Source organism: Peromyscus maniculatus, chromosome 11, assembly GCF_049852395.1.
Source record: "Peromyscus maniculatus bairdii isolate BWxNUB_F1_BW_parent chromosome 11, HU_Pman_BW_mat_3.1, whole genome shotgun sequence".
In the NCBI taxonomy this organism is placed as follows: domain Eukaryota; kingdom Metazoa; phylum Chordata; class Mammalia; order Rodentia; family Cricetidae; genus Peromyscus; species Peromyscus maniculatus.
In genome coordinates this window covers 70,890,691-70,913,052 of record NC_134862.1, presented here as the reverse complement: position 1 = coordinate 70,913,052, position 22,362 = coordinate 70,890,691, and the positions used below count along the sequence as shown (strand labels likewise).

Below are 22,362 nucleotides of genomic sequence, written 5' to 3'. Positions count from 1 at the left end.
CAGTGACAGAATGTGCAGTAAGTTCTGAGAAAAGAGAGAGCTAGGGCCGGGCGGTGGTGGCGCATGCCTTTTATCCCAGCACTCAGGAGGCAGAGCCAGGTGGATCTTTGTGAGTTCAAGGCCAACTTGGTCTACAGAGCGAGATCCAGGAAAGGCTCAAAGCTACAGAGAGAGAAACCCTGTCTCAAAAAACCGAGAGAGAGAGAGAGAGAGAGAGAGAGAGAGAGAGAGAGAGAGAGAGACAGAGAGAGACAGAGAAAGAGAGAGAGAGCGAGCTAAGGTATGCCGCCCAAGGGCCACAGCTGTGGGGGTCGGTTATGCCATCCCATTATTTTGTTGTTTGAGGGCTGATGCTTCTGGATGGTTAACCTCGGGTGGATTAGGGTATAACACACAGGAGGAGGCTAGGAAAGGATTTTGTGGTTTTCCTGCGGGGCTTGGCTGTGTCACGTGTCGCTTACTTTCCTTGTACTTTGGTTCCTGTTTGGGTGGGGTAGGCGTTAAATCTCTTTAGGACTGGCATGCAGTAGCAGCAGCATGCAGCCTCCATATTCACTGCTGTGGCTTTGTGCTATGGGTTAGGGAGACCCAGGAATCTGATCATGCCTCATAGGCACCTATGTGGGGAAGGTGATAGGAATGCCCACTGTCCCACTGAATTCTCCTCTCCAATTACCTTCCAGGCTCCAGTTTCCAACTTCCCTCCCCTTAATGGCTCATTTTTTCCCCTTCTTGTGCCTTTTTTCCTTCCATCTACCCCATCTTCTACTCATCCTTTACTCAACCTCTCCCTCAACTTGGAACCATAGTCTTTGGAGATAGGAGGGATCTCAGAGACCTTTTGTATAGTTCTGTGCCCTGAACCTTGGCAAACCATAACTCATCTGGTAGTTTGAGTGTCTGGGACAGTGACTGCACAGGATAGCTCACTCTCTGTGTGCCATTCCTTGATGATTATGACAGTGGGACCCAGCAATGGGAGCTGTATTTCTTTCAGCCCTCAAGTAACTCTGCCTAGTGGAGCTGCCTTTGCTGTCTGGTTCTAGCTCTACCTACAGAGTTGGAACAGACCAGCAGTGTGCTCTGTAAGTCATTTGACCTCAGCCAAAAGCAGAGAAGTGACCTCAGGATAATCTTGTTGAGGCTGTCCTATGAACCAGCCTCTAAGAGATGACAGGTTCTAAAGTTCACACCTCGAAACATCCCCCACGGAGACACTTGAGTTCAGAATGTAGAGATTTCCAGTTACTTGGTGTGTGAGACTGTGGGGCCTCTGAAGTGGGATGTGCTGGAGGAGGTGCTTCGCTAGGGGCAGAGCTTTCATAGCCTTGTCCCCCTTTCTGTGTGGTCTGTGTTTCTCTGACTGCAGATGTAATGTGACCAACCACTGCCATGCCAACCCTGCCAGGATGGGCCGTATCTAACTGTAAGCCAGAACCAAATGAAACGGAAGCCTTCTTCCCTTAAGTGACTCCTGGTCAAGTGTTTGGTAACAGTAAGAAAAGTAAGCAATATCTGGGGAACCTTACTTTTGAAGGGCATCCTGAGAGGGTGTGAGCATCTGCAGATGAGCAGAGACTGGTATGAGAAGATGAAATCAATGGGTGCAAAGAGGTCTGCCAGAAAGACCTGAACTCATATTCAAGTTCAACTATTTCCTGAGTTCTTTACCTTCTCTGAATCATTTGCAAAGTGGAGATAATAATACTTATCTAAGAAGACTCCTTGAGAATCAAATAAAGTTGGTGTAGATTGTTTCTAGAACTCTGCCTGGCATGTAGTAGACACTGAATAAATACATCTTTCTTTCCACTCTTTGTCTCAATCCATCTCAAAAGAACATTGAGTTCATATTTGATCATGAAAACCACAAATGTTCAGAAGTCCAGAGAGTGAGGATAATAGTTGGAACATGAGCCACTCAGTGTCTTGGGTTCCTGGGGCTATGACCTCTGACCTTGAGGGTACTAGGTGTGGAACACACATGAGAGTGGCCTTGAACAGAGACCAACTCTTGTGTATTTTCATTTACAGACATCTCTAATTTGGTGGAAAGACACCAGAAGACAGACCATGTATTCTTCCTGATTCTTTCTGCCTGTGGGATCTTGGAATCTTGGGGAAATCTTCTCATCTTTGTGAAATATGGGGCAAGGCGAGAAGAGGGGCCTCAGAACCCACCTGCTGTGGCCATTGGACCTCGGGCTTCTGGCCTTCCGAACCGGGAGGAAATGTGTTTCTCTTGCTTATGCCACCAAGTCTCTGTTATGTCTAAAGCAGCAGCAGTGGAGATCATTTTCACATTGGGCTCCTCGGAGGGTTAGAAAATATCCACTATGAGAGGCTCTCATTTCCCTGTTCTCCCAAGGTCCCTGACAGGCAGTAAGTAAATCGGCGACAAACAGATTAAGTGTGTGCTTAAAAGTGATTTCTCGTGAGATTTCCCCTAAGGCTGGGAGGCTCTCAAAGCATCCAGCTGCGTGCCCAGCCCAATATCTGCAAAGTACTCAGAGGAAACAGTGGGTGACAAAAGCAACGACCTTGACATTTAAGTCAGCCTTTGGTGAGTCTGCTTTCCCACAAACCCACCGTGACATGTGTTTTTGTGATAAAGAAGTTCAAACATCAAAAAGAGTCCCATAAAAGATCCCTCAAGATAGGCAAGTGTGGTGGCCCAGGTATGCCATCCCAACACTTAGGGTGTGGATGTAGGAGGATTGGAAGTTCAGATTTATTGTTGGCTACATCCACAGTGAGTTTGAGGCCAGTCTGGGGTACATGAGGCACTGTCTCAAAAATAGGTGCCCACAAGACCCACCCATTTCCAGCCTTTATAGATACTTGTAAGGTGTGCCTCACACTCTGTCTCATTTCCTTACTGCTCCATAGGCACTAGACTCTTCACCCTTAGGCACTTGGAGACACTGCTTTATGAACTAGTCTTGAATATTCTTATGATTATTCTCACATTAGACCCTCTCTGGGCTATAATTTCGGCTTGACTGTCAACTTGTATTGTGGTTACAGCCTAGATCCTTCATGGCCTTGGAAGTAAAGAAGTTCAAACAAGTATAGAGTTCAAATTTTATCCTAAGATCAATGGGAAGCCACTGATGTGCTACTTGAAATAGTACAGTGATAAGATCATATTCAAATTTACAGAAGTAGCAACTTCAAGAATCACATGATCCACCTTAGTGGAAGCAATGCAGTGTAATCTTGCTCCCACAGTAAAGCCACCCACTGACTGACTCCTAACACCCACAGTGTCCTTGGCTCATGGAGCACATAGTATTCCTGCCTGAGGTGGCAGAAGACTCTCATTTCTTATCAAGGGGTCCTGTTCCTGACCTGGGACTCTCTTGCCTTCACCCATCTGCCAAGATCTACTTTTGAATTCAGTGATGGTGAAAAAGTAGCCACAGAGCACAACATACAATTTGTTAATGCTCAGTACCATCTCCATTCTTCTACTCCCGCCCCTACCCTGCCTCCAGGAAGATAAAGTCTAGAGATTATGATTATCATTCCTATTCTCCGTTACAGGTAGGATCCCCTAATTAGAGTCCATCGATAAGTGAGGCTTGGAAGATGGAAAGGAGAAGCACTTATTCTTCACAGTAGTTCCTGGAGGACAGGTGAATATAGCAGAGGCTATTGGGTATTTTCCTATGGTCTTTGGGTGGCCATCTAACCATCACCAATCTCAATGCTATTAGGAACTGGAATTTTTGGTTGTAACAAGACCTCCATCCTTTAAAGGTTTTAAAAACTGGCCTTAATTACCTTTTTAAACCCAGCCTTTCATTAGATTAAGTCTTTCATTGCTCCTCATACTTAGAGTAACTTTCATTTTCTTGACCAGCCCTGACTGATAACGATGGGCTGCAGAAGGGAAGCAAATAGTTCTGAGGTCACAACAGTACTGTTGTATGTGGTACAAAGGGCTGAAGAATCATTTCTACCCATTGTTATTGTCACCACAGGCTGTGGACAGCCCCCTTCAGTCTGGTGTAATAAGAAACAAGTTACCCTTGATAGCTTTCCCTTTCATATTAGAAAAAGACACACAAAACTTCTTCCTCTTGAAAACCAAACTGAATAATTGTGGGAAGGAGCTCTGTTATAAAAGCAGGCCCTGTGCTGGTTGGCCACCAATGAGATGACCAGCTTTGCTCTATAATAAGCTCCATGCCACCCATGAGGTTCACCCACACCACCCATGCACTGAACCCTCTCAAGTCATGAGCTGCTGTGGTCCAGCTACAGCCTGAGTTCAGATCCTAAGACAGGGAAGGGGTGTTGCTGCAAAGAAATTAACTGTCCAGCCACCAGATGAGTTTCACACAAGTGACCGGCCCCAAATAGTTTCAGCCATCTTTATTTATATATCAAAACAAGCATGTTTTTCCATACTAACACACAAGTTTTTCCCATCCTCCAATGTTAACCTCCAGCAAAAAACAAGTTTGTCAAATACAGGTCCCCCCGCCCCCAACTTTCACCTCAAAACATCTTTAAACCAAAAACAACACTTATCATTTTGCTAGCTTGGCCAAATATTGAGTTAGATACATTCTGTCTTTGCAAAACTAAAAGGTGATTGACATAGGCACACATTTTCAAGAACAACAATCCCGTTCAAAACTTATTTACAGAACTAGAGATGATCTGCCTCCGATCCTGTCAGCACTGAATTAGAACAGCTCCCAGGGTCTCAAGTGACAAATGGCATCCTCAGACAAGAAGCCTGAGAAGCATCAGCTCCCAAAGAATTTTAGGGGAAGAGATTCAAGGAAAAAAAAAATGGGTTTTCCCAGAATGATCACATCTGTCCAATACATGATTGACAAAGCGATACTAAAAACCACCACGAGAATCATCAATATTACAAGAGAGAAAAGAGCATGCAGGCTGCATGGTCCCAGCAGTATTCTGTGCTGTCCCTAAAGTCCACTGGTCCTTGCTAAGTGAAACTGTCCCCATGGGCTTTTGCCTCATCTGGAGATCCATTGGACAAGCACTCATATACTGGTCTGAAATTAGGCTGCATAGTTCTCCCAACAATGAGCCAAATTAATCTTCCTGTCTTTTAAATAGATTTATCTTAGTTCTTTATGTCACACATATAGACAAAAATATGGAGACTCCTGACTCATAAGCAAAAGTGAGGTTGGGGTGTATTAAAACCCACATGTGCAATCTTTATGGGTATGGGAGAAGACATGTGCATGTCTGAAAGCAGCCATGGGTTTACATCTAAAATATACATGAAGTATAAGAAGATCCTGCAAATCAGTATGGAGTATGGAGGAGATAAACAACTTTTAAGTGGCAAATGGAATATATACAGAACAGGAAAAGAATGGATTGCCCAACATGTATGTAATGTGTGTGTGTGTGTGTATATATATATATATATGAAATATGTAAGTGATGTTCAAACTCATAAGAAACCAGAGAGAAGGCAATTAGTAGATGGTGAGATTATCTTCATAGGCTTCATAACGCTTGGCAAAAATCAGAAAGGTGGATACTACAAAGCACAGATCAAAGCAGAGGCTAGGATGGTCCTTTTAGAACTGCTGCTGGTGTCAAGGGACTGTGTGGTGATATTGTGATCCCCAAAATATTGTGCACCCTAATAAACTTATCTGCGGTCGGAGAACAGAACAGCCACAATATTAAACATAGAGTTTAGGCAGTGGTAGCACATGCCTTTAATCCTAGCATTCCAGAGGCAGAGATCTTTCTGGATCTCTATGAGTTCAAAGCCACACTGGAAACAGCCAGGCATGGCAACATGAGCCTTTAATCCCGGGAAGTGATGGCAGAAAGCAGAAAGGTATATAAGGCGTGAGGACCAGGAGGAACTAGAGCCTGGTTAAGCTTTTAGGCTTTTGAGCAGCAGTTCAGCTGAGATTCATTCTGGATGAGGACACAGAGGCTTCCAGTCTGAGGAAACAGGATCAGCTGAGGAACTGGCAAGGTGAGGTGGCTGTGGCTTGTTCTGCTTCTCTGATCTTCCAGCATTCACCCCAATACCTGGCTCCAGGTTTGATTTTATTAATAAGACCTTCTAAAATTCATGGTACAGAACGGAGCTGCTAAATGAGCATCCTGGAAGTACTTAGAGAAGTTGAACTCATAGGCTCATGCTCATAAGTAAACTCAAACTGAAGTGTACTGTGGTCTTGTCTCACAGGTGTGATCTTTCTGTCTACTTGGCAGTTTGCCTTGGAGGGCTTCTCTAGGCTAGTTAAGGTAAACAGCAGGTTGTCTGACTATGCCTCCCCCTCTGCTGTTGCTGAGTCATTTCCAGAGCTCTGGCCTGTAGCCCACTGAGTCAACTTTCCTGCCAATTCCCTGGAATCATAGAAGTAGGAGACGGAGAGAACTCAGCTTGAGGTTCTGGCACATGGGGGCAACTGGCCTGGTGGCATTAGTTTTTCCCTCAGGAGCCACAGTGCTAAGATCTACTCAGAATGAGGATTTCTTTTCATTACTAAGGTTTGGGTACCAATGCGATGGGTCTCTGTGACTATTCCCAGGGTTGTTTCTTCTTGCTTCATCTTGCCAGGGTGTAATGCTGGATAGTACTACCAAACTCCAAACCAGTTTCCAGAAGTTTCTCTCTCATCTTTTCTGGCTAGGTACTCCTTTTCCTGCGACTGGAGGGCAGTAGGGGATGGGTAGGCATGGGTTTCTGATTCCTCTACCCCCCCGCCAAAAAAAAAGAAAGAAAAAAGAAAAAAAAAGAAACAAAAAAGAAAAAAAAAAGAAGAAACAAAAGAGGGGTAAAGAGAGATATGGAAGGGGAGAATGATGATTTTTGAAGAATGCTGGGAGTGGGAGGTAGGAAAGCAAGAGAGACTAACCAGGATCAGCGAATGAGGGAAGGATTAAAAAAATGTGTCTCGGATGAAAACCAAAACCAGGCCTGATGTCCGTCCGGAAGCATGAGCTTGCCCGCGGAGTGGCCTCAGGAGAAAGGGGCTGGATTAGCAGCTGGGGTGGGGCAGTGTGACATCTGCCAGGAAATGACACTTTTGGTGTTGGTTTGGCGTAGCTGAGAGAGGCAGGATGACTGTCTCAGACATCCCAAGGCATGAAATAAAAACTAAGAACATTTCAAAAGAGAGCTTGCCCCAAAGGCGGTATATAGGAGTTTATTGGGATTTACACAGTTTATATGGGAAAATGAGGGGAACCAAGGCTGAGTTCCTAGAGCTTATTAGATGTAAATGGTGTGTGTGTGTGTGTGTGTGTGTGTGTGTGTGTGTGTGTGTGTGTGTCCAGAAGAGGGAAGTCAATCCAGGCAGAAGGGGCAGTTTTAGAAAGGCATAAGATACTGAGTTCAATTTCCTGTAATTGTTGAATGAAGTTTTGGTATGTTCTATGGGATGGTTAAGGCACAGTTGCCATAAAAATTACTTGTTGCTTATCCGGAACGCTTCTGAGTTAGGCACGTCAAGTTTCATCTGGTGACCATAACAGGGATTGCAAAGATAAATGACTGTAGAGGCTTGGAAGGCCACTTCTCACGGGAAGTGGGATAGGAGGCACAGTGGGGGCAGGGCAGCTGGGAACAACTGCGACAATTCGGGGTGGCAGCTGACTAGCATTCAGAGATGGCTGGGGTGTCTAATATTCCACTGTTTTCAAAGAGAATCGAAGTATGTAGTTTTAAGGTGTGTGATCCCAATTTTGAAAGGCGGCAATTATTGAAAGAAAAAACACTGTTGGTACCACAAGACACATAGGCCCGTGGTTTGCAATCTCTGATCTAATCTGTGGAACGGGTGGGGCAGGTTTTACCCTCTCAACTATGAAATGAAGGTGATCTGCAAGGCTATGGGAGGCAGTATTCGGTTGAGGGAAGGGACAGCAGCAGGGGATTAAATAACCCACGCAAAAGCTAAGATGTGGAGATAGCTTCTCTAGCCAAACTCCACGGTCTTTGCCCAGAGCATCAGCACCAAAACGCCACACAGGACATTCATTCCTTGCAGCTCAGGAACAGCTAATGCCCTCAAGGTGAATCCGGGGCTGACTTGCTGAATGGAACCTCAGGCAGGTACTTCTCAGCCTTCTCAGGCCGCACCGAAACGCCCATTGGAATTTCGAAGACTTTTCGTCAGAAATTTGTGGGCGGAGACTTCCTGGGGTTGCTGAGAGCTTTTTGAAGCTTCTCAGCGTCGATGCAAAGTGAGTGGGTGTGTCACAGAGACGCAAAGGGAGAGAGGTGTTTCCCTTGATTATGGAAACTTTATAAATAGAGAACTCACCTTCTCTGGAACAGTCCGCGTCAGGAGTCCTGCCCTTCACACTTCCAAGAGTCTCCGCAAGATTGAAAGAAGACAAGCCTTCCCCGGGGCTGGGTGCCATGCAGCAGCCCGTGAATTATCCGTGTCCCCAAATTTATTGGGTGGACAGCAGTGCCGCTTCTCCTTGGGCTCCTCCAGGGTCAGTTTTCCCCTGTCCATCCTCTGTGCCTGGAAGACCAGACCAGAGGAGACCACCACCGCCACCTCCGTCACCGCTACCACCTCCATCACAACCACCACCACCACCACCCCCACCTCTGCCACCACTGCCCCCTCTAAAGAAGAGGATTGACTACAACCCAGACCTATGGCTACCAGTGGTATTTTTCATGGTTCTGGTGGCTTTGGTTGGATTGGGGTTAGGAATGTATCAGCTCTTCCATCTGCAGAAGGAGCTGGCAGAACTCCGTGAGGTAAGCCTGGCACGTGGATTAATAAGGCCCCAAGTCCCTTTGCTGCATGTGGGCCATTGTGTTGCTTGCAGTGATGTGGGGTTTTTGTTTGTTTGTTTTTGTTTTTGTTTTGTTTCAGTGGTAAAGATCTTTTTAATCCCCTCCGTTTTAGGAAAGGGTTGTTATAGTATTTCTAGTCTATAGTTGGAGAAACAGGCTCACGGCCTTAGAGGCAGAGGTTCTCAACCTGTGGGTCGCGACCCCTCGGGGTGGTTGACTGACTCTTTCACAGGGGTTGCAAATCAGATATCTTGGATATCAGATCTTGACATTATGGTTCATGACAGTAGCAAACTTACAGTTATGGAGTAACAATGAAATAATTTTATGTTTGGGGTCACCACAGCATGAGGAACTGTATTAAAAGGTCACACCATTAGGAAGGTTGAGAGCCACTGGTCAAAGGGAATATTTTCCATCTTTTAGAGAATCTGAGGCAAGTAGTTATTCCTTTCTCAGTTGTCAAGAGTGTATTGAGCTTCCACAGCTTCGTAATTAGCAATTCAAGGGGAAAAATCAATTCTGAATCTTGCTTTGAAGTGTAGACTAAATCTGTTTGAAAAGACTTGGAAGTCTTAGTACTGCTCCAAATACCATTGTGTATCCCGAGTCTAAGTCAGGCGGGATCCAAAGGATCTGAGTTCTCTTTCTAGGGACTGATGGGGATTTTTCTGCCTGCTTGCCTTAAATAACTCCACATTTATTGTATGAATCTTTCTCTTTCACTAGTTCACCAACCAAAGCCTCAAAGCATCATCTTTTGAAAAGCAAATGCGTAAGTACTTTTATGTGTGTCTTTTGAGTTCCCCAAAGTGGTCCTCAACACTGAACAATTTTGGGAGGATGCCTGGGAGTCTGCTCCGTTCTCAGGCTTAGGATTCCTAGGCAAGAGATCTAGGGGAACTTTGACTCTGCATTCAGTCTGGTTCTGTGAACTACACAAAAATACTGGATGCAGTTTATTGCTCAATAGTCGTGTATCTCAATGAACACTGCATATAATGCAAATGAATTTGGGCTTGACTTTGGAAAGAGACACATAAATAGATAGCCCTGGACATTTTCCCCTGGCTCCTTCCCTGGGTATCTTGGTCCCATCTCACATAGTGGTGACTGTGACTCCTCGGGACAGAAGGGGAGTAGAGGCAGACACAGATGTTTCTTAGGATGTCCTCTCTTCTTTTTAAACTAAAAGTGACTACTCAAGAATTAAGCTGTATTTTTTAAATATTTTGTAAGATACAAAAACAATTTTAAGAAGTAAACGAATTGCTTTCATTAGTGTGTTTCTTCTGATATCACGCAAAGCTTGGGGAAGAGTTTAGCCATTGTTCACAGGACTGTACATCTTTCCCACAGAGGACTTCAGATGCCCTTGATGAGTTTGATGATAAAGCACCCCCTTCACACATATATATTAAATCCAGGCTAAGAGGAAAATAACTAGCTTGAACATAAAACCCCATGGTTTCAGGAGGTTGAACAGAGATTTCAGGATCTGCTTTGCTTGTCTCAGAGTCAGGTTCATGAATTTGAAAAGGAGTTTATAGAGAAAGTGGTCTATTTTCCATTTTCCAGAAGAGATACAAAATACTGGACCAATTAGATGCAATGCCCAATCCTCCTGGTATGAAACTGGGTCCAGGAGAATAGCCATCCCCCTCTGTGCCTTGTTACCTATAGGGCTTTCTGATTCATAGAGAAACTCTCACCTCTCAATAATGGCCCTGAAATGATACAAAAAGTTGCCTTTGCAAAAGCAATAGGGCAGCTTTATCCTAATAAATTTGAAGGCATCTGCAAGGCAACAGGCAACAGTGGCCATCTATTAAGGAGAGCTGGTTTCATATTCAGAGAGTGACCAGTCAGCTCCTGCCTGAGGATATAAGCTCTTGCAGAGGCCACCATGGTGTGCTCTGGTTTTCAGCCCTGCATTCAAGTCTCCAAGTACCAGATAGCCCAGATTACAGAGGCACAGTGGAAATGTCTTGTTAGAAAAATGAAACCTCTCAGGATTTCTAAAGTGAAATCACTTTGAAAGTCAGTGGAACATGGCTTGTGTACAGGTGTTGATCACCCTGCCTCACCCACTCCATGAAGTCATTTTAGTGAATAAAAGTCAAATGGACAGATGAGTCAGCTCTACCTACCCCAATTGTTGTCTTCTTTATATCAATGTAGATGGCCAGAAATTGATAAACAGTCACAAGAAAGTCAAAAGAGTAACTGTACTACTCAGAGGAGCTGATTAAAGAAAGGAATATTTATTTCTTCCATCAAATTCACAAAAATAAGAAAACAAAGATTTTCAAATACATGAGAGAATAAAAGGGCCATATCTGCCACAAGTTTCATCCAGCATGCATGGAAATTGCTGTAGGTATCCTGAAAAACACTAGGAAAGCTTGTTCTAAAGGCTTGAACTATTAGTCTGCCTTGTAATCTCATCACTATAAGATTCTCTTAGGAAAATAGTTGGAGGTATAGATAAAAATTTATATATATAGTGTTCATCCCTTCCTTCCATCCTTTCTTTTTCTTTCTTTCTTTCTTTCTTTCTTTCTTTCTTTCTTTCTTTCTTTCTTTCTTTCTTTCTTTCTTTCTTTCTTCCTTCCTTCCTTCCTCCCTCCCTCCCTCCCTCCCTCCCTCCCTCCCTCCCTGCCTCCCTCCCTCTCTCTTTCTTCTCCTTCCTTCCTTCCTTCCTTCCTTCCTTCCTTCCTTCCTTCCTTCCTTCCTTCCTTCCTTTCTTTAAAGTATACACCACCACCACCACCACCTGGCTTTTTTCTTTTTTAAAAGATTTATTTATTTTTATTTTAATGTTCATTGGTGTTTTGCATGCATATATAAGTGAGGGTGCCAGATCCCCTGGAACTGGAGTTAAAGACAGTTGTGAGCTGTCATGTGGGTGCTGGGAATTGAACTGGGGTCCTCTGGAAGAGCAGCTAGTACTCCTAACTTCTGAGCCATCTCTCCAGCCCTATCCACCACTTTCTTATAAAACAACAATTTGGAAGAAACCTAACCTTCAGAATAGGAGATGAATTGAATACACCATGGCACATTAATAGAAGAACATCATGGGTAGCAACTAAAATATCTAATAGGACCACCTAGTAGAACTTTTAATGCTATGAATATTGCGTACTTCATATTGTTAGGTAAATAGACAAGTTATCAAAGGCCATTTTTAGTTTAATACTCATTGTGAAGTACATATGCATGTTTTTTAACTTCTAAGAAAAGAACAAACCAATATAGTAAGTGATTTTTCTTTTCTGGGAGATACTATAGCTATTATAGATTTTTTTCTTCCATTTAAAATGCTTTTTCAAACATTTGCTTATTTTATTGTGCGTTTCTATACATGTGTGCTTATGTGTGTACCACAGCTTGTGTGTGGAAGTCAGAGAACAACTTATGGGGATTGGTTCTCTCCTCCTGCCTGTGGGTTTTAGGGTTCAAACTCAGTCCTCAGGCTTGGCAGCAAGCACCTCTGCCATCTAGCCAGCCCTGTTTCTTTTTATACTGCTACATCCACATGGTTAGCTATTGGGTAGTTCATTAATATACAAGGTTTTTAGAGAACCTTCTATGACTGAGGCTGAGGCTTGGTGTTTGAGAATGAGAGAGATAAAGATAAAGATGCCTGTTCTCATGGATCTTACACCACAGTGGAGCAGATAAACAAAAACAAGCTAACAATACAATTTCAAACAGTACTAGGAGTGGTCAAAAGTAGAGTGGTCTGGAAAAGTCCTTTATAAGAGTATTTATGCTGCTGGGCGGTGGTGGCACATGCCTTTAATCCCAGCACTTGGGAGGCAGAGGCAGGCGGATCTCTGTGAGTTCGAGGCCAGCCTGGTCTACAAAGCAAGATCCAGGAAAGGCGAGAAAGACACAGAGAAACCCTGTCTCGAAAAACCAAAAACCAAAACCAAAAACAAAGAGTGTTTATGCTGATGCACATGGGGTTGATCAGAAGTCTCTTGAAGAGAAGAGTTGTGTATATGGGTCATAGAGCAGAAAGAGAGCATTCTACATTGTACATACAAAGAACCTGAGGCAGTAAAAAGTCTTTCCTTATATTTCTAGATAAATACAAGGACCTATCCAGCAGATATTATAGGAGTATATTTTATGGGAGTAACATTATACTAGGTTCTATGAGAAATACAATGATAAGCAACATGTGGTTCTTTGCTCCATTTCCTGTTAGTGCATGGCAGAAAGCCAGGTCATCTGCTCAGGTGGTTTGTGGTGTACAAGAGGTCCAGTCTTGCCTATCTTGCTCACTCACACTTTTTCAAGATGGGTTGTTCTAGGTGCTAGAGAGATCACGATTGTTAAGGTTCTCAGTAGACTGGGATATTTTCACACCCAGTGTGTGTTTTATAGTCTAGTCCTAAGCCTAAGGTAGACAAATACCTTCCTATAAATATTTCTGAATGTATTAGTTAGCTGAATTCACGAAGCTCAGTACTAGATTTCTACCTTAGCTGAAATATTTGAAGTTAGAGAAATAGTGTTTTTTTTTAAAGATATTGTCAGTTTTAATGACTTCAATTTAATTTACTGATGCTGTGCTAAATAATGCTAAACGCTCTTGTGACTTTACTAGATAGTAAAATGACATTAGGGAAGGACTTGGTGGCCAGGATCCCAAAGCCCAGCAGCATTAGTATGCGTTTAGATCATCAAGTGTTCCAGAGAGCTGCTGTTTTCCTGGACAAGAAGGAAGTAAAGACAATTTTTATAGTTGCCCCAGCAAGGAGGAGACAGAACTATCAAGAGAGGCAAAGACAAAGGGATCTTAGGCTTCAAAGGTTGAAGGATCATATTTGACAAAAGGGTTCATGGAAGGGCTTCCCAAAGGAAGAGCAGTGTAAGGTGATTCTTAGAGAATTGATAGGAATTTAACACGGAGATCTCAGGTGAAGGGCGTTCAAGACAGAATGAGCAAAAGCCAGGGGCAGGGAAAAAGGGAGCATAATCAGGTCATGGGACTCATGCTGTGTGTAAGTGTTCGATGGGATGGAGTAGGGGGAGTAAAGCTGATGCCTTAAATAGAGGAACTCAGGCTAAGGCCACATGATGGAGTAAAATTGTGGACAACCTCATGATTGGTGAGGGGGTCTTAGTATAATCAATTTGGGAATAGACTGTAGAATCAGTAGTCCTTTCTAGACTCTGTCAGCAGAATCAGGGTGTACAGTCAGCCTGAGGGGTTCACTGCATCCACCATTATAGTCAGTCAGCTTCTGATATTGTTTGCCAATTATAATTAGTGCAATATTCTTGAACTAAAAGGGCCAAGGCAAGTTCTAAATGGGGTAACTGAAATGGCTACTTTGTGCAGCCAAGTTTGTATTCACAATGTTTGATCATGATATATATATGTGTGTGTGTGTGTGTGTGTGTGTGTGTGTGTGTGTGTGTGTGTGTGTATGTGTGTGTGTGTGTGTATCTATCTTTCTCTATGAAATAGACTCCCATTAGTCCAACAGTTTAGATTTTCTTGATGAGTGTGTACTAGAATATTTCTCCCTATGCTCTGAAAATCTTGTATTTAAATGGTGGAATTTAGAGTCCCATCAAGGTAGTAGTTGACATCTATCATAAAAATTTTCACATCTCTTTTATCTCTCTATGATGCAGAGAACCCCAGTTCACCCTCTGAAAAAAAAGAGCCGAGGTGTGTGGCCCATTTAACAGGTTTGTGTCTGGAAGGACTGGGTGGGGACAGAAAGTCTTCAGAAAAATGTGGACCCACTGCTCAATTTCCATGTAGACTCTTGGAAAGTATTATTGACAGTTGTGTTTACCACTCAAGATCATTCATGTCTCTGGGATCTCATGACCCTAATCTGACAATCCTAATGCTATGAAGTTGTGTATGACTTGATCTTGCCCATAAAATGTGCACTCTTTTCAACCATTCCAAAGTCCACAAGGGGACTTGTGAATAAGTCCAAGAGGAGCACCAGATGGTGACTGATGCACTATTTTGAGTAAGAGGATATAGTCTTGGCATTTGTGGGCTTTCAGCCTATATTATAAAATGAAGAAGTGGTTCAGTACAATATACTATGGGCACCTCCATTAGAAAAATAAACATTAAAAATGCAGGTAAATATCACAAGAAGAGTTATACTATGGCTCCTGTAATTACTTGGAGACTAGAAAAATTCATCTGGGTCCACAAACACTTATTGAGTACTTGTGTATAGGTACATAATGCTGTGTGAATAAAAGGAAAGGGGATTAACCCAAAATAAGAGGCCAAGGCGTCCAAACTAAACAAGGAAGTGGACCACTTAATCATGAGACTTTGTCCAGATGTGGAACTCTGGAGATCCTTTCCTTTATGGATGGATTCCTCAAGCCTAGCAGTGTTGGCACTAGTTTAGATCATAAAATGTTTATTCCAGAGAGCTGAAATTATCCTAACAATCTTCCCTGAGATTGATCAGAGACCCAAACTAAATTCGTCCCAATCACATGGATGATTACATTGGGGTGGGCAGTTTGACAAAGGTACTGAAGAAACTCAGTGATGGACCATGCTTTGACTCCTCAGCCAGTTTTACATCAGCTGCCACATTCTGAGCTTTTGTTAAGAAAGGGCCCACAGTTTTGCCTTGAAAGCTTAGCTTGTGAGATGTGTGAGACTTTCTGGCTGAAAGTTCCCCTCTGGTTTATTACAGGCAACCCCAACTCCAGGTCCGTCCTTTTGGAATGGGAAGACACATACGGAACTGCTCTGATCTCTGGAGTGAAGTATAAGAAAGGTGGCCTTGTGATCAATGACACTGGGTTGTACTTTGTATATTCCAAAGTATACTTCCGGGGTCATTCTTGCAACAATCAGCCTCTAAACCACAAGGTCTTCATGAGGAACTTTAAGTATCCAGGGGAACTGGTGCTAATGGAGGAGAAGAAGTTGAACTACTGCACTACTGGCCAGATGTGGGCCCACAGCAGCTATCTGGGAGCAGTATTCAATCTTACGAGGGCTGACCATTTATATGTCAACGTATCTCAACTCTCTCTGATTAGTTTTGAGGAATCTAAGACCTTTTTTGGCCTATATAAGCTTTAAGAGAAAAAGCACTTTAGAATTATGATTATTCCTTATTATGGACACTGGGAATATTGCCTTGAGTGAGAGTCTTCTTAAGACCAATTGAGGTTAATTGAGACAAAATGAGCCACAAAGACCTCATGATCACAAGGGTCAACAGGTCAGCTATCCTTCATTTCCCAGAGGTCCATGGAGTGGTCCTTCATGCCTCCATCATGAGCCAGATGGAAGGAGGACTGTGACTGAGGAACATAAAGCTTTGGGCTGCCATGTGGTGATGCAGAGGCACAGAGATGGAACTGTCTGATGTTAAAAGGCCAAGAGCATTTTAGCCATTGAAGAGGACACTGTTAAACTCGCCTTTCAGGGTGGGTCTACTTGCTACCTCAGAGGAGACCGTCTTTTAGACACAGTTGTGATCTGAATATACAAGGGATGGGAAAGGGGGCCAGGTTTGACTGATAAGCTAGAGACTGAAAGAGGCCAATTTCCTATTGGCAGCATCTTTACTTTTAACCAGTGTTTTCTGAGCCAGCCTTTGATGCTAACAGGGAACTAAGAGGGATGTTTGTGGCACAAATCACCCTCTACACAGCATGTGTACCTCCAGTGCAATGGTGTCTGTGTGTTTGTATGTATGAGAGGGAAGACAGACAGATTCTAGTGAGTCATATAAATAGAATGTGAACATTATGAAGTACATATTAGAAATATGTATTACACTTGATGGTAGTAGATATCTGAATGTTTCCTGGCAATAAACTCTAATAGTCTTCAAAAATCTTTTATTATTGCTACTAAGGCTGTATTTCCTTTACTACAACCAGTATTTATATATTTTGTGCATCTTAATGAAGAAAAGACAAATAAAAATTATATTGTAGTATATAGAAAAGCGTTAAGGATATAGTGTCTGGAAGTCAGTGAGCTGTGCTTATTGTTTCTTTTCTCCACGGCTTCCTCATTCACAATGACTTTGGAGCATTCTGAGAAGAATTTGCAATGGTGAGTAGAGCTGTGTGACAAATTCTCCCATCTTTGTCCGTTTCTCTTTTTTTCTCTCTAGTTGCTTTCCTCTGGACCTCGCATTACCCTGAGTTTTGTTTACCAACATTATGGCCATTGTTAAGGTGACCCAAATATCCACATATTTGATGGCAACTCTTTTTTGGGGCCAGAACCATGGCAAAGTGGGAAGGGCACATGCTTTGCAGTAAAAAGCCTGGAGTTGATTTTTGTTGTTTTTGTTCTTAGCTCACTTTGCAGTCTGATAGATCACTTACCTTCTGATGTGCAGGAAAGAGTTGGTATGTGTGTAATATTAGTGCAAGCTCTTTAGTAGAGCCTGTGTATGTTTAGTAGAACTTTGTATAGATGATTCAATGGGGGTTTGAAGCCACAGTTAGGAGGAAAAGTTGAAAACTGAAACACACCCCAATGCCTAACACTAGATACAAGAAAGATATTATTATGTATCCGACATTTCTAGGAATTAAATAGGGGAGGGAGAAGGGAAAGTGCCAAGTCAACAGAGCCTGATCTGTCATTTAAAAGAATCAACAAATGCTTCCTAAATAAACCAGGGACAAAAACCAAAGTCTCAGGTTGGAAAGTATCAATTTTTCATCTTCAGGCTCTTCTGTCTCACATCTGTTTTGGATGGGTTGGTTCCTTCATGGAGAATGTCTGGGAGGTATTTGGTCTTTTGTTTGTAGATTTGTCTTTCCAGTCATATTTACAGTCATTTCTTCTTATATCCATCTCTCAAAGGTGCCTTTGGGTTATACTAAGAGCTCACTGTACTTTAAGTGTTCTGATTCTTGGCCTTTTGGTGAAGATCAAGCATAGTATTAATCCCAGTGAAGAGATGCTGACAATACCTTTAGAAACTTTAAGTTGTTTTTCTTTAATTTAAAACACAAGTAATGTTAAAACCCAAACAATTCTGAATGTATTCATTGAAAATTGGATCCCCCCTTGTTTCTTAACGAAAGATGATTAAACACAAAGTTCAACACAGACCTACACAGAAAAGTCACTTCTAGTTCAATAGTTTGAGGTTTTTTTTTTCTAACATCTAACAGCACACAACACCCATTCTTTTCTAAGCCCCTCAGACTGGTGGCTTTGTGTTCTCTGAAGTAGGTTTTGACTTACCACAGCTTAACAGGAAAGAGCTCTCCTGTGGACATCATCAGAAGAGTGTTTATTTTGAGACACTTTCAGAAGAGAAATGGAAGGGGAAGCCTGGCCCCCTCAAAACCAAAGTAGATGCTCGCCTTCATGGGCTAAGGCTTAGACATTCTCTGGTCCTTATCAAAAGAAATGCAGAGGCCATGTGTTAAACTAAATATATTTAAATGTGCCTGGGTAGAAGTTCTACTTTAGGGGCTCTTTTTCTTACCTAATGTGATAGGTTACAATGACCTAGAAAATGGGAGGTAGAACACATCATTTAGTGTATTTGTACTCAGCAGTGAGCCCAGCTGAGAAGTGACCCAGCCTTTGGTAGAGCCAGGGACCTTTAGGGTTCACCTAGAAACCCACCAGACTTGACCACATAGGCAGCTAAGCAGGCATCTTCTTCCTTATGGTTCACTTAGAAAGCAGCAGATTATCATCTCAATGCTGACCTGCTCACCTCTGCCTCCAGATCTGCCAAACTGTGACACAGTTCTCCATACTTCTGAAAATACATCTTCAGAATAAGGCAATACGACTTTCATCCTGTCCTGTTTAGAGGTTTCCTCAGAGCTGTAGGGTCACCCATTCTTCTAATTCTATAAAATGACATGAGCCTCATGCTCACATTCTATAGGAGCTCTAATTTTTACATTTTCTAAGACTGTCAAGGGAGATCCCCTTTCTCTATAAATGGGCAGTGCTATTTCTAGCAGGTTTCTTGGCTCTCATGAATTCTAGCTGTGGATGCTTTCCCAGGGCACTTGCCACTCCCAAAGTAGAGTAATTTATTGCCTTCAAGGCATTCCTACAATAATGTGTGCAGACACGGTTCACTGAAAAGTTAGAGAAATGCAAAGAGAGAGACAGAGACAGAGACAGACAGAAAGAGAGAGAGTTATGATACATACAGTATAAGTTACATGTGAGATTGAGTATTAGATGTCACCATTTCCAAACTCACAAATATCTCCTTGAGTAGACACTCAAAATTCTGGTAATTTAAAGTAAGCATATGACATTCACTTATTCTACCAGTGTTTTTTAAAAAATGTTTTTATTGACTAATTTTATTCTTTGACCATTTCATGCATGTATACAATGTATACTGATCACTTTTTCCCTATACTCTTTCTTATTTCCTTCCAATCCCACTTACCAGTCCCTTAACAAGAAATGTGACTTTTGGTTTTGTTTTGTAATTCATTTAGTTTAACCCAGACCATATACATGAACAATTAGATTTTATCTATTTGAGCTTGGTGGGATCACCAGTGGGCACACAACTGAAGGCAATTACTAACCCTCTCAATAAGTTTACTAGTAGCACACAGTCCTGCAGTAAAGGGCAGGGACCTATAAAGTACACCTTTATCTATGTTTGACTTTTGTTGATGGCCCTAGTCTTGTGCAGCCCCAGTACTAACATCTGCAGCTATTGTGAATTTATTATTGCAATGGCTATGTCTTACCCAGATGACGGCATTTTGCATCCCTTCTCTTGATCTTCTGGCCTTTACCCTCTTTCTAGTCCCTCTTTCACAATGTTCTCTGAGTCTTAAGGGTATGGTATAAATGTCTTGTTTAGGGCTGAACATGCGTCATTTGTTCCCAGCACTTTGCATACATGAGTCTCTTCATTCACCAACATTCATTGGGAAAAGACACTTCTCTGATTAAGGAAAAGAGAAACATTTGTCTATGTATGATATAAATATTTATAAGACAGTTTGCTGCTGTGAAAAACTTAGCTAAACCATAATATCCAACTCCCCCCACTAGGGTCTATGATTTCCTCCCAGTGAGGGTTTTTTGACCAGGTTTACAGTACCAGGAATGGCTTCCCTCCTATGGAGCAAGTCTCAAATCTAGGTGAGAAGTTGTTTGTTACACCTAGAACAGAAGTGCCACTACAACACAAGTGGGCACATCTTGCCTGGAGGTTAACCAAGTGTCTTGTCTTGTTTTGAATGTCTACCATATAGGAGAAACTGTCCTAGAGGATATAATAATAGAATCCTTTATGGAGTTTATTTTAATGGCAAAGTAGAAAATAGGCAATAACAAATAATAAAAATGTATGGGAACATACCTGTTATTGCTATACTTCAGAGACCGAGGTAGAAGGATTGCAGGTTTGAGGTCAGTCTGGGTTACGTGAGTTCCTGCTCTTCAGAAGAATGCACACAAGTATTTAATGTCATGTGGTAGTAAGTGTTATGAAGAAAATTGGGTAATGTGGCAGAATGAGGGAAAATGGTTATTGAACAGAGGGAAAACAAGATACACAGATGCCTAACCTCAAGCAGAGAAGTTGCAAGTGCAGAACCTTAAGATAGAAAGTGGTTAGGTTTCAATCTACTGTAATATAGATTCAGATGTTGGAAACTTGATCCTTGAAGTGATAGCTTGGGGATGTGGGACCTATCTACCAAGTGGTGACTAGGTCATGAAAGCAGAACCTTCAAGGGATGGATTTATTTTATTTTATTTTTTGCAGGACTAAACTAATCTGTCCAGTATGTTTTTTGTTTTTGCTCTTTTGAAACATGTGCTCTTGTCGTTTCATTAATTTCTGCCAAGTTATAGAACAGCACAAAGACTGTCATCAAATGCCATCACTATATCCTGCCCATAGTTATACCCATGGACTTCACAGCCCTTAGAACCATTCTTCACCTTATAAACTATTCAGTCTGTGGCATTGTGTTGTAGCATTGGAAAACAGAGTTAAGGTAACTCTATAGATAGAGATCACAGGGTCTTAGAGTTGTTCTTAGTTTTTCTCTAGCTTCTTCCTGAGAGCTATGTACTCTGGGCGGCTTTCATATGAATTCTCAGAAGAACCACTCTGCTGTCAATGGTAACCCAGTTGTCTCAAGGTAAGAAAGGAAGATATTGAACTCAGGGTGAGAGGCCTGGGTTGAGTCCAGTCTCTGTTACTTGACTATGTGTGTGACTTTAAGTAAGTCCCACGAACACTGTGAGATTCCTATTCTTTTTATTTCGTGTGTGTGTGTGTGTGTACAGTGTGTGTGTGTGTATGTGTGTGTGTATGTGGGTGCTTCTGCCAAGACTATTTTTTTATTTTAAAAACTTTTTTCATACAATATATTTTGACTACGTTTTTCTCTGGCCTGAACTCTTACCAGATCCTTCCGACCTCCCTACCCACCCAACTTTTTGTTACCCCCCTCTCTAAAACAAACAAATATAAAATCAATTCTCTCTCTCTCTCTATCCCACACTCACCCCACACACTCACACCACCTCACCAAAACAGACATCAAAATAAACAAGTAAACGACCAATAAAACCAAATATGCCCACACAAAGCAAAAGGAGAAAAAAGCCCACAAAATACCATTGAGATTGTTTGATGTTGTCTAACTACTCCTGGGCATGGGGCTGCCCTGAAGTGTGCATTATACACCCACTGAGACTCCACTGGAGAAAACTGATTTTTCTTTTGCCAGTGGGTATCATTTGCAGGTAGCCTCTTGGTTAGAGGTGGGTGTCGATGTCCACTTCTCTCTCTCAGTGCTGGAACCAGGACTTCTTCAATAGGTGCAGGTTTTTGTACCCTACCACTTTCTTAGTCCTCTATAGAAATGCTGTTGATGCCAAATGAGAAGAAACCACTTCAGGACATGGAAAGACTACTGGAGGGACATCAGTGTGACAGTTATCTCTCTCAATTCTTCATAGTCATCATTAGATAAATTCTTGGACAGGTGAGATGGCTCAGCAGGCAAGATTAGTGACCTGAGGTTAACCCCCAGGAACTGTGTAAGGGTGGGAAGAGAAAACTGGCTCCACAAAATTATCTTCTGACCTCCACATATGTGCTGTGACATATGTGCCTACACACATCACACACACACACACACACACACACACACACACACACACGCACGCACACGCACACCATGTATTTATACACACATGCGCAGTGAAAATTAAGATTTCTTGCTCTTTAATTTTTTCATAAGATCCATAATAACAAGTCTCATCAACTGTAAAAATGACCTGAATGAGCAACTGATAGGAAAATATCATCTTTTGAGGTATGAAAGTAAAAGAATACAGTTTTACATTAACTAGGGTTTTTAAAATTATTTTATAACTTTTTTTATTTTTTAAGTATGTCATTATACATATAAGAGCAACTGGTTTGTGTCAAATTCTTCTATATGCTAGTTGAGATACTGGATATATTCTGTGCTCATTATATACAAAGTCTAGTATGATTAGCCATGTTTTGATTAGCATACAAAATAATGGGACTCATAGCATACTCATGCATCCATATCATGTA

General features: G+C 42.1%; 1 protein-coding gene across 2 annotated transcripts; it reads left to right on the top strand.

Annotated features, from left to right (window-relative positions):
- Positions 1 to 8,231: 8,231 nt before the first annotated feature.
- On the top strand, positions 8,232 to 16,649 carry Faslg (Fas ligand). Of its 2 annotated transcripts, XM_006979588.4 has the most exons (4): positions 8,241 to 8,740; positions 9,509 to 9,554; positions 14,438 to 14,494; positions 15,487 to 16,649. In XM_006979588.4, exons 1-4 carry the CDS (start codon positions 8,387 to 8,389, stop codon positions 15,879 to 15,881), a joined length of 852 nt encoding a protein of 283 aa, XP_006979650.1. In that variant the 5' UTR covers positions 8,241 to 8,386; the 3' UTR covers positions 15,882 to 16,649. The 2 variants fall into 2 exon arrangements, with proteins under 2 accessions (XP_042113830.1, XP_006979650.1); XM_042257896.2 differs by lacking the exons at positions 9,509 to 9,554; positions 15,487 to 16,649 and having other exon boundaries at positions 8,232 to 8,740; positions 14,438 to 14,491.
- The last annotated feature ends 5,713 nt before the right edge of the window (positions 16,650 to 22,362 follow it).